Raw genomic sequence first — 12759 nt, 5'->3', positions numbered from 1 at the left:
AGCTCAGACACATTCTTCCTTAAACAAAAAGAGGAAGAATTGCAACAGATGTTAGCTCAGGGCCAATCTTCCTCACCAAAAAAAAAGAAAAGAAAGAAAGAGAGAGAAAAAAATGGGCAGAGGATCTGAACAGACATTTTTCCAAGAAAACATACAGATGGTCAATAGGCACATGAAAAGATCTTCAATATCACTAATCATCAGGGAAATGCAAATCAAAACTACACTAAGATATCATCTTATACCTGTTAGAATGGCTATAATCATCAAGACAAAAAATAGCAAATGTTGGAGAAGGTGTGGAGAAAAGGGGACCCTCATACACTGCTGGTGGGAATCCAAACTGGTGCAGCCACTGTGGAAAACAATATGGAGATTGCTCAAAAAATTAAAAATAGAAATACCATATGACCCAGCCATCCCACTACTGGTATCTATCCAAAGAACTTGAAATCAACAATTCAGAGACTTATGCACCCCTATGTTCACTGCAGCATTATTCACAATAGCCAAGACGTAGAAACAACCCAAGTGCCCATCAACTGATGAATGGATGAAGAAGATGTGGTATATATACAATGGAATACTACTCAGCCATAAAAAAGACAAAATCGTCCCATTTCCAACAACATGAATGGACCTGGAGGGTATTATGTCAAGCAAAATAAGCCAGACAGAGAAAGACAAACACCATATGATTTTACTCATGTGTGGAAGATAAACTAACACATGGACAAAGACAACAGTTTAGTGGTTACCAGAGGGGAAGAGGATTGAGGGGTGGGCATAAAGGGTGAAGGAGCATATTTATATGGTGCCTGACAGACAATAATGTACAACTGAAATTTTACAATGTTATAAACTATTATGACCTCAATAAAATAAAATTAAATTTAAAAAAATGGGCAGAGGATATGAACAGACATTTTTCCAAAGAAGATACACAGATGGCCAACAGGCACATGAAAAGATGTTCAACATCACTAATTATTAGGGAAATGCAAATCAAAACTACAATGAGATATCACCTCATGCCCATCAGAATGGCTATAATTAACAAGACAAGAAATAACAAGTGTGGGAGAGGGTGTGGAGAGAAGGGAACTCGTATGCTGGTGGGAGTGCAAACTGGTGCAGCCACTATGGATAACAGTATGGAGATTCCTCCAAAAGTTAAAAGTAGAAATACCATATGATCCAGTTATTCCACTTCTGGGTATTTATCCAAAGAACATGAAGACACTAATTGGAAAAGATATATGCACCCCTATGTTCATTGCAGCATTATTCACGATAGCCAAGACATGGAAGGAACCTAAGTCCCATAATAGATGAATGGATAAAGAAGATGTGGTATATACATACAATAGAATACCATTCAGCCATAAAAAAAGATGAAATTGTGCCATTTGCGACAACATGGATGGACCGTGAGGATGCTAGGCAAAATAAGTCAGACAGAGAAAGCCAATTACCATATGACTTCACTCATATGTGGAAGAGAAATAAGAAAACAAACACAGATAAGGGGAACAGATTGGTGGTTAGGGGAAGGTGTTGGGGAGAGGGTGAAAGGGGTACATGCGTATGGTGATAGACAATAACTAGACTTTTGGTGGTGAACATGATGCAGTCTATATGGAAGTTGAAATATAGTGATGTACACCTGAAATTTATGTAATGCTATAAACCAATGTGACCTCGATAAAAAAAAATGTATCTGCTGCCCAGGGTTGAATACTGAGACCACTGCCCTTTGAAAACAATGCTGCATCAGTGTTTTTCAAATTGCTGACATCGTCAACTAATTTAGTGTGCCACTACTGGCATTTTAAAAAAACGATATAATACAAAGTGCAGATTGTTTCATAAATCTTTTATTCAATGGTAAATAATATAATGTATATACTGAATCACATTGCAAAATGTATTTCTTATGTGAGCTGTGGTCAAAACATTTGAAAGACTATGTTCTAAATTAGTGGTCTTCAAAATTTTGTTTGCATAAGTTTATCATTGTTAGTTTAGCTGCAGGGATTTCAGGTAGATTGTAAACATTAACATTGTTAAATAAAACTAAAAAAAAAGAATTATATTACAGGGATCCCTTGTGCACTATTCTTGGGAATGTAAATTGGTATAGTCACTGTGGAAAACAGTATGGAGGTTCCTCAAAAAATTAAAAATAGAATTACCATAAGATCTAGCAATCCCACTTCTGGGAATATATCCAAAGGAATTAAAGTTAATATCTTGAAGAGATATCTGCACCCCCATGTTTGTTGCAGCATTATTCACAGTAGCCAAGATATGGAAATAATCTAAGTGTCCATCGACAAATAGATGGATAAAGAAAATATGGTTTATACACACAATGGAATATTAATCAGCCATGAAAAAGAAGGAAATCCAGCCATTTGTGACAACATGGATGAACTGGAAGGACATTATGCTAAGTGAAATAAGCCACACACAGAATGACAAATATCGCATGATCTCACTTATACGTGGAACCCAAAAAAAAGTCAGACTCATAGTAACAGAGAGCTGAATAATGGCTATGAGGGGGTGAGGGTGGGGAAAGGGGAGATGTTAGTCAGAGGGTACAAACTTTCAGTTGTAAGATGAATAAATTCTGGAGACCTAATGTACAGCATGATGACTATAGTTAGTAATAACGTACTGTACACTTGAAATATGCTAAAAAATCGTAAGTAAAAACAAGTGATGAACAAAAACACAGAATTATATTCAGCTGCAAAAAAATAAATTTTACTTGTGGATCAAATTTGATAACACACATGCGGAGGGTTTTGAGAGAAAAGACCCACATGCAAAACCCTTGTCAAGCATTACAGAGGATACAGTTCTGATTATAACATGGCCGGCAACAACTGTGAAATGTAGCAGAGGCCACAAGACACAAAAGACCCTCACCTGATGCCCTGTGTGATCCGAAAGGAGGGAGTGTTTCTTGGTGAGCATTTGAGCTGGATCTTAGAGTGCTGGGAAGCACCGTTCCTTGGGGTTCCCAGAAACTAAATAGAACCACCTACATCATATTTATGAATTATTCATGCCAATAAACAATGCAAGCTCGTGCACTCTGTTCATAAACATTAGGTTTGCAGCCATACCCAACTCCCACAGTGACTGTAATTTTAGACACTCCAAAAGGGACCAAAATCCGTGAAGGACTGAGTATGCCTGCGACCCGTGCACCCAACTGGATGCTCAGAGTCACAGATGCTGGAATGACGAGGTTGACCAGTTCACCCCACTGTATCCATGTGTCTCCCTTCCTCACAGGCAGGTACATTGATCCATTTAAGAACATTCTTGGTGAGTGTGAAGGGGAGAATCAAAACCTCCCCTCTCAAACACCCTCGGGGACAAACTGACTCTGAACTGAAGGAGCAGGAGCAGCCTCCTCTGTAGTCTGTGTCTGTGTCCCCAGCTTGATTCTGAGCTCTGTGGGGCTATACCTGTGGTAGATTCACTTCCGCACTTCCCCTCATCCCATTATGGGTTCAGCCCAGCACCCGTCTGAGCAGAGTGGGTGCTCAGCCACTGCCTGTTAGGTGCAAAGGGAAGGAATGGATAATGATAGCTAGCACATCTAGCACTTACTCTGTACCACGCATTTTACAATAATCCTGAAAAGTAGTTGCTATTATTGTCAGGCCCATTTTGCAGATGAGGGAACTGAAGCACAGAGAGGTTAAGTAACTTGCCCAAGGTCACACTTATGAGTGGCAGAGTCAGGGCTGGAACTGCATGGTCTGATTCCATTAGCCATGTTCTTAACCATGTCACTCCCTCAGTCTCTGCATATTATGGGTTGGTAAAAGTGATGGAGGCGATGGAGCACCTTGAGGGCAGAACGAAGGTAGCATCTCTTTTTGGGTGGCCCAGAGTGCCTCACACGGGGTGGCCGGTCCTCAAGGAACATTTTAGGTACTGAAGGAAGTGGGTGGGTTATTTGCTGAAATGAAAAGCTGAAGAGGACACTCATGTGGGTCCAGGAATTAGCCCAAAGCTCTAACTTCAAGACTTGGGCTCAAAACCCAGTTCCTGGCTGACCTTTTAAATAATCACAATAAAGCCAACTGGAAAATAGACTTAGAGGAGAAATCTTGAAATGAATTGCCTTTAGGAATCTCTTCAGAAAATGAGGTGACCAGTTAATTTGGGGATGGAGTCATTTTCAGTAGGTATGTATGGTGAGTCCCAAGGTACATAGGGCCACTGGAGACTGGGGAGGTGCACGCACCATGGCTTCTGACTTTGGGAATCTCCTAGTGAAATGGGGAGATGCAGGCCCATCTTCTATCCAGATGCCAGCTTAGGGGGCCTCATTCATTGGCCGTGGACTGTCAGTCTCAGATTGTGGAGGGCAGCTTGGCTTCCCCCACTGTGCGTCAGGTCAGCCCTGACCTGGAGAGGAGCCTCCTGGACAGATGGCTCTTGGCTGGAGGAGTCAGCTCCTTCTTTGGCTGAGAGCCAAAGCTGAGCACATAGCTGTGTGTTTCTCTGGCATGTCATGAATGCCACAGTGAAGGGCACCAGAGGCCATCTGCGCATCAGGAGCAATTGTGCCTTGTGGGGAGCTGCCACCTCCCATGCCACGCTCCTGTTGAGCTATAAACAAGGTCCAAGTAATTTAGTGGGTTGGGTTATGAAGCCATTGTGGCCCTTGGCTTGGACATCCTTGCCAAGAGCTCCTGGCAGTTCCCGTCACCATCCTGGAAGTCAGACTAGCACTGGGGTGCCTCTGCCCTGGTGTCCACTCTGCCTGGAGAGGACTCAACGTATTTGAAAGTTCTTGTATTTGGGGAGCTAATTACTCTTCCGAAATCTACGTTTGCCCCCAATCATAGCTTTCCTGGTGCTGGGACTGTCATGGTAACTAAAGGCATATCTGAAAATAAAACGTTACTTTCTTTTGCATTTCTACTGTAATGACACAGGAAACTTGTTTTTCCTTTTTAACTTAATGTGATAACTAGAAATGATAGAAAGAGTAGAGGTGTGTGTGCAGCGTGTGTGGGTAAGTGGGTGCTGTAGTGTGTGTGAACATGTGAGTTGTGTGTGTGTGTGTGTGTGAGGATGTATATGGGTGTTGATGTTGGCAGGGATAGTGTGTGCAGCTGTGTGGCTGTGGGGTGGGTCCTCCTTGTATGTGTGTCTGAGGAAGATAGGGGCTAAATCTGAATCTGAGATCACACGCAGGCTGTGAGTGTTTGCAGACAGGTCTGTGAGCGTGTATGTGACAGCACTGGTGTGTGTGTATGTGTATGTGTGTACAGTGCTGGTGTGTGTGTGTGTCTGAAGACAAGTGCTATTGCATGGATGTTTTATACCTGTGTTGTTTGGTGAGACAAGGCTTCTGGCTTTGGGAAGCTTTCTCTCTATAAGGGGTCCCTGTGGTCCCAACCTTTGGTAGGTTCCAGCCCAACCACAGGAGACAGAGCGCCTCTTTGCGGGAGGGCCCAGCTCCATGCCACAACCCTCAGAGAACCAGAGATCTTATAGATCAGGAGCACCCAGACATCACCCGGTCCAGCCCTGACCTGGATTATGGGGGTTTCTGGTCAAGGTGGACGTTACAAAGCACACAGTCAGTTTGTGTCTGTCACTCATTCATTTTAGTACCCAACGTGCATTATGCATAGGGCTGACCCTGTCTCATTTGACTTGTGATGGGGCTGACGTTCAGTGCCTTCCACGTGCACAGATTCACAACCTTGATTTACAACAATGATAACATTCACACACACCTCTTTAAGGCTTCACGCTTCTTAAAGTCGTTTTCTGAGCCTCATCTCTTATCGGCTTGCTTCCAAAGGAGAAGACTTCCCAGGTATGGAAATGGACCTCTTGTCAGAATTAAGATGCTGCAAGTAGTGCTGGGAGCCTATTGTCAGGATGCGAGGTACAGGGGCTGAGCAGTGAGGAATGGAGACTCATCTGCCTGTCACTGGGAGAGGCCACTGCCCGCTACAGTGTGGAGACACCCCCACGGGCCAGCTTTCCCAGGCAAGGACTCCATCCATGGTGACCAGGGCTTTTTTGTTTCATCACCAAGATTCTTCTAGCTAAACTGTCTCCAGTTAAATCTCACATCTCTTGAGATTCTTTTTATTATTATTGTTTTTAACTTCAATATGGAACCAACGAGAACCAATATTGATTAAACATTAGTTCAATAAGTATTTATTGAACACCGATTATTTTAAAGTCGTCCCTACCTGGGCCCAGATGACACAATGTGCATCTGAATTACTCCCTGCCTGAAGCTTTTCTCAATGCAGGGTTTTGGGAAGAGAGAGACAGAAACCAAGGATGACATCAACAGAACCAGGCACAGAGGAGGGATGCCCTAACCCAGCCAGGTGCCTTAACCTGAGCCGAGTCATAAAGGACAAGTAGGGATTAACCATATGTCGGGGAGAAGGAGAGAGATGGTGATATAAAGCGAACTCAGAGGCTCTGTCCATGTGGGAAGCCAGTCTGGACTGGAGGTGGTAAAGAGACATTAGTCTTGGATGCTCTTTGCTTTGTTTAAGGAAGTTAGGGTGACATTGCTCTGGGATCATGAGCAGTGTCACAAGCTTAGGAGGTTTTCAACAGTCCTCTGCATAAGGCAGCGATTTCTAACTCTGCCCCCCACTTTGTTTCTTTGGCTCTGTTAATGTCAATGGCAAGGAAACAAATTATGCTGGCAAGGTGCTGGGCTTTCTTGCAAGTTTCAATCACGTTAGCTGCTATAGCTCTCTCCACATAGCTTACTCTACAGCAAAGCCCACAGGAGCGGGGAATGGAAAAGTACCTGTAAATATTAAGGTTGATTCCACAGGCACATTATTGGTTTGTTGAGTAATACCCTCTGGTGACATTGAGGCCTTATTAATAACTAAACATCTGTCACAACTGTAATTATATTTCTTGTGCCAGGGTTGTGTTTCTACCATTGTCCTGTTTAAACATAGAAGGGAGGGTGTGAATTATTTAGGCAACGGACTTTGGGTAAATAATCAACCAGCACTGTGCAGGCAGTAAGTTTCTGTCAACTCCTTGCAGAGTCTCAGTGTCTCCGCTGACGTTCCCTTGATGTGCTCACAAATCTCTCTGAGAACATCGCCCTGGACCCCTGATGCGGCTGCCTGAGCAACCCGGAGAGGGGAAGCCTGAGAATGTGGAAAAAGGGGGCAGAGGAGCGCCTGGAGGGGGAGAGGAGCCACCGAGGAGCCAGGCCCCCGACTTCCCCACTTGGCAAGTCTTCTCCCCCAAAACCCCCTGGAGAAACGAGCTTTTTCAAGTGTTTGCTCAGGACTTGATTATTTTCAGCCCTCAGGTAGGGGGTGGTGAGGGGGCTGGGAGCCTTTGCTGCCAAGTGTCTGGGGGGAGAGGAGACCCTATGGACAGGATGCCTGGGAGGGGTCCCGAGAGGATGCGTGTCCTAGCTGGGGCAGAGATTTTACTATACGTCTTGAGCCTGACAGGTTTCCACTGATTATATCTGAGATGTGTGGACGGGAAGAGGGGATTGGTTTGAAGCTGACTCTATCAGGAACTGATTAAGTGTGTGTGTGGAGGTGCTTGTTGTTGGGGAAAACAGCAACAGACATCATTCGTAGAGTTCATACCATGTGGCAGCATGGAAGCAAGAGCTTTGCAGAGATCATTTCAATTAATCCCCACAATAACCCCATAAAGGTGTTATTAACCCCATTTTTACAGGAGAAAAGTAAGCTGTTTAATGTTTATCAAACAACTTGCTCCAGATCACACAGGCAAAGGTAAACCCAGGACTCCTACCCACATCTCTCTGAATTCAAAACTTACATTCTAACCACTGAGGCACCCTACCTCTACTGCTTATAGGTGAGGCGCTCAGTTCAGGGGAGCTTTCTATGCATTCCAAGCCACAGGCTTCCCTGGGTTTGATCCCACTCTCTTTCTTTTCCTCAGAGACATTCATGGCTGTAAAAACTCATGAGGAATTTCAGCTCTAGGTGATTTTGTATGGGAGGAAATTTTTATCTATGTGGTGTTGGTGTGTAGTGAGTCCTGTAAATGACTGTGTTCTGAAATGGTCTCCCTAAGGCTGAGTGGGATCTCCTGCCCTCTCTGCCAACAGCTCCCAGGGCTGGTCGAAAGTCTTTATGGTGGGCACCGTGAGTTTCAGGTTAGGCTTACGGGGAGAAAAAGGAAGAGGAAATATTTCTGATGACTATAGCTCCTGATTTTCAGCAGTTTCTCCCAGGAGCTTAGGGCTGGACCACAGGGCCCAGCACAGGATGCTATAAGACCCTATCTAGACCCTTCTCCAAGACAACTCATTGTTTGGGAAATCAAAGATGGGAGCTGACGAGATCCCTGGCCAAGGTCATGCTGACCTGCAGGGTGAGCCCTCCTCATCAAACCTGAGGAAAAGTCTGGAGGAGGGCAACATGAAGCTGGAAGTGATGTATGCTAATGGGCAGGCTCAGAACAAGGTTCTGCTCAGGGAGGTTGGCCAAGGGTTAGAAGACAACCCGAGTTGGGCTTCCCCAACCCAGCTCACCTCTTTCAGGAGAGGAGCCCCAGCAGGAGGTCTAATCCAATGGTGACATTCCTGGTCAGGACAAGTGATAGAGTCCTGGGCACTTGCCCTGGGAAAGGGACTGCTTGTTGAGGGAAGGAGGGAAGGACTGGGGCACAGAAATGTCCTATGAGGGCTATGGCAAATAACAACTGTGCCTGACACTAAAAAGGAAAGGATGGTTGTCTATCTTAGTGGATATGAAAATATCATATGGCAATCAGACAAAGAAGTCCGATGGAGTCAGAAAGACTCTTCTTGCTCAACATACTCCCATGTTAAAAAGTATTCCCCCATTTGTTCCTGTGACTTTGGGATTTAGAATTTTGGGGCCAGAGCTGTGACAGGCATGAATTAGGCAATCTACTTTCACCTGTCTCTGGGGGCAGCAATGACACAAGTGGAATGAATTCACCTCTCCCAAGACATCAGCTCCTCATTGGGGGTGAGCAATAGCTCTTTGGACCCCAAGCTGAGGGTCTGCAGGGCTCCTGGCTTGTTCCCATCACATAAATTCACACCCACGCCCACACACAAACATGTAACACTTTTGCGTACTCCTCCCTTGAGAACATACCCACCATTTATCAACGATTTGTTTGTGCAGTGGGCAGAGAGAGACACCTAAAAAGAAGAGAGATCAGGTGGGGCCATGGGAGGGAGTTCCTCTGTCACAATCTCAGCACCAGGGGTTGGATGTGGAGGGGAAGGGAACACAGCCCACCTGGAATATGTTCTCACGTCAGTTTCCATCAGCGAGGTCTCTCAGAATACACTGACTTCCTGTCCTTCATTACCTTGGCTGAGAACCTCTTTCTGATAAAGCACAGCCTGGGTATTGGGACTAGCCTACAGAGCATCAGGGGCTTCCTCAGACCACAAAGCACTCTGGGTGGTGGCCAGATGGTTATGACAAGTGTGGGCAGGGTAGGCAAAATTTTAAGTTAGGGAGGAGTCTCCTTGACTTCCCGTCTTCCGGCCCCAGGTCACTTTCACACATTCTGGTACCATTTTGGTTGCAAGTAACAGAGGTTCGGTAGGGTTCTCCTAAGTAAAAAGAGAAACATGTTAGGAAGAATTCAGGAAGGGGTCAGGGGGAAGTATCTCATAGAATCTGAGGCTTCAGGGGTGGCTGGACTGAGAACATAGAGAAATATAGAAAACCCAAGAAAGCTGCTTTCTGTCTGCCTGTCTGCATCTCTCTGGCTTCTCTGTCCATATGAAAATCATCTTGGTCAAATAGCTGCCAATCTGGCAGCCAGCCATAACTGGGAATCAGTATGGTCTCAATTCCAAATTCCTCAGGAACAGGCTCACTGCTACCCGCCCCTGATCAAATCAACAGTGGTCAGGGGAAGAGGGTCAGAGGGTCTGAACATGGCTGCTTCCACTTTAAATACATGGATGAAAGAGGATGCAAGGCAGTTACCAGAGAAGCAGGGCACTGCCTCACCCCAGTTCCTTGAGATACTGGTTTTGTATCCCATTCTTGAAGTCGGTTGGCTATCCATTAGGTGCTGGTGAGGTGCTTGCTACTAAAGCTCCAAGTTGGAGACGTTAAAAGAAGGTGGTTCCCACGTGACCAAGAGGAGTGTACTACCATTAGTGGAAAAACAGAAGTGGGGTAGATAAAGCTGGCTAGGAGCACTGCAGCGGAATGTGGAGAGAGACCTTATGCAGAGGGTAGGGACTGGAGAGGTAGGACCCACTCGCAGCTTTCCTCCCAGGCTGTTCTCCTCATGCTTGTCAGCCTAGAGGATTGCAGAATTCCCCAGACTGTCTGTTCCTATGTCTTTCCCAAGATGTGGCCAGGCTTTCCCTTGATGTATCTGGAGGAGATGACCTGTAGATGGGGCCTCCTTCTCTTCTACTTCTTTCCCTAAAGAGTCTTGCAAGGGCACACGGCAATGAAGACCTGACTTGTCTCTAGCCTGCCAAGGTGCTGACTTCTCAGTCTGGAGACCTGAAAGGATGTTCTTCCCCTTTCATCAAGACTATGGGATCTGGGCTCTTTGGGCCAGGTCTGGAGCTGACTCATAGACAGTCAGTAGGCCCAGGAGGCCAGCTAGAAGAGAATCCTCAGGGATTAGAGAGACACCCAGGTGGCTTCAACAAACTACAGCTAAGTAAATAACCCTATTACTATGGTGCTGCTCCAACCAAATCAGAAAGGAAGCTTCACTAATATGGGGAGAAATGGATGTGCACTATGGATATATGAGCTAAAAATAGCCCATGTTCCAAACAAAGTGTTTTTTAGTGTTTTGAAATGAAAATGTGTAGACAAAGCAAGGATTTATAATGCATGACTCACTAAATTGCTGACTCTAAAAGCAAGAGAAATTCAAAGGGAAATTTTCTCTCCCTATATTTCTCCCTCCCACCTCTGTTCTGAATAGCTTATAAAGAGTCTCTTCATAAACAAGACCCATAAACTCCTCTGTGATTTAAGGTCCTGCACAGTGAGAGTCAGAAGGAACTCAACCTTTATTGCTTGGTTACTAAGCTGGCCTCTCTAGGTAGACTGGAATCATTGACCAGAGTCTCCCATGGCCTGCCCATCCTCATTTCTCCTCCTCGTGTCTCATTGCCCTGTCCCTAACAGGTGTCCAGGGAATTCCATAGCCCATCTCTGGCCAATTCTCCTCCCTCCCACTCTGGACCTCAGCGGCACTCAACTCATCAGCCCTAACAAGAGTGTTTCATCACCGAGAATTAGCTTTAGGGGCTGTCTCTTAGGGGAGAGTGTACACCAATGGTACTGCAGCAGGATGCAGCAGTGGATACCTCCATCAACTCATTGGGTGGTCTCAGGCTCATTCTTGGGTTGAATGGAAAGGTTGGGCCTCATAAGTGGTGTTCAGTGTTTTTTGCTCAAAAAAGCCTTTCTGAAATAAGTCTTACAGGGAATCCTAGTTCTTAAAACAGAAAAGAGTGGACCCCTCTGGTTGGATCAAGGTGTGTATATGTGTGTTTGGGAAGATAGAGAGGTCCTCCAAGACCCCTGAGAGGAATGGCGAGATGTTTCACTTGAAGGTAGACCATCATATCATGGTTCCTTAAGAGTTGTGTAAAAATCTCACCTCTGACCTCTCCTTGCTATCATCACCTGCTTTCCTTCTGATCATCCCCCACGCTCCTTGAATACCTTAGCGTCTTATCCAGTCTTGTATCTCCCCTGAGTCCTGATGTCATAAGAGGAGGCTAAAATGACCATGTGGATGATAAAGCAACATTTTCACTTCATGTTGCCTCAACTTCAACTCCAGTGACTTTCCTTCCTTATGACTTTCACTCCCATAGCCTCAACTGTAATCTTGTCATCCTCGAGAACTTCCCATCTCTGAGAGCTCACACTGCAATACTCCTCTCTTTGCCAACCTCCTCTGCAGCTGTTTACCATTGCTAGTCCTATTTCAGGATGTGGAGTGCTCTGAGAGAAAACCCTACACAGATATGGGACATGGATAGGTGATGCTACATACTCATAACTTGCAACCCCAAAGGGTCCTCAGTGTGGCTCAGTGATTGTTCTAGTGGTCAGGTCTCATCCCCATTCTCCATTATGACTGTTTGAACCCTTACCTATTCTTCTAAGAATGATGTCAATTCCTCATTCTCAAATAAAACAAAGGCCCCAGGAAGAAACTTCTTCAACTTTGTGCCCACTCCTCTATCACATTTACTTCATTCATGTCCCTCTTCACCTCTTACTGCCCATCATAGTGGAGGAGAGGTCCCTCCACTAATCCCAGGACCACCTGCCGCATGTGCTCAGACCTCTACTCCCTGCACTCTCTCTTCAGGGACCTTATTCCAACAACTGTACTTCCTCTCTTATTCTTCAACCTCTTTCTTCTTCCCATAAGCATAAACATTGGTTCTGATGTCGCTCATCTTTTAAGAAAAAGGCTGACATGGTATAATTTTCTTCAAATTTCTTGAAAAACTTGCCTATGCTTGTTCTATTTCTCTGCCTTTTATTTACTTCTCCCTCTTCTCTCACTGTTACCTGGCTTCTGCCTCCATCATTCCATTGATCATATTCTGGCTGGAACAAGGGACGATGTTAGGGACAAGGAAGCATGCTAAGGAGGGAGCCAGTTCAAAACTTAGCTGAGCATCAAAATTTATCTGGGGAGTTTATAAAATCTATATGTTTGTCAGCTCTC

The 12759-nt window shown here is 45.1% G+C and overlaps 1 protein-coding gene across 10 annotated transcripts in view; it reads left to right on the top strand.

Moving 5' to 3' along the window:
- Positions 1 to 12759, top strand: part of CALN1 (calneuron 1) — a 521792-nt gene that overhangs the window by 51862 nt on the left and 457171 nt on the right. For 3 of the 10 annotated variants that reach the window (XM_070567814.1, XM_070567812.1, XM_070567815.1), the window contains exon 2: positions 7084 to 7357. The exons of 5 other annotated variants lie outside the window; for them this stretch is intronic. Coding sequence is in view for 2 of the 5 variants with exons in the window: in XM_070567810.1 (XP_070423911.1) it covers positions 7157 to 7275 (119 nt within the window). In the remaining 3 variants the exon portion in view is untranslated. The remainder of the gene's footprint in view (positions 1 to 7083; positions 7358 to 12759) is intronic. 2 more of the 10 variants (XM_070567810.1, XM_070567811.1) reach the window with 1 other exon arrangement.

The sequence above is a fragment of the Equus przewalskii genome, chromosome 12, assembly GCF_037783145.1.
Source record: "Equus przewalskii isolate Varuska chromosome 12, EquPr2, whole genome shotgun sequence".
NCBI lineage: Eukaryota > Metazoa > Chordata > Mammalia > Perissodactyla > Equidae > Equus > Equus przewalskii.
The sequence above is the reverse complement of the archived record's forward strand: the minus strand, read 5'-3'. Positions and strand labels throughout refer to the sequence as shown.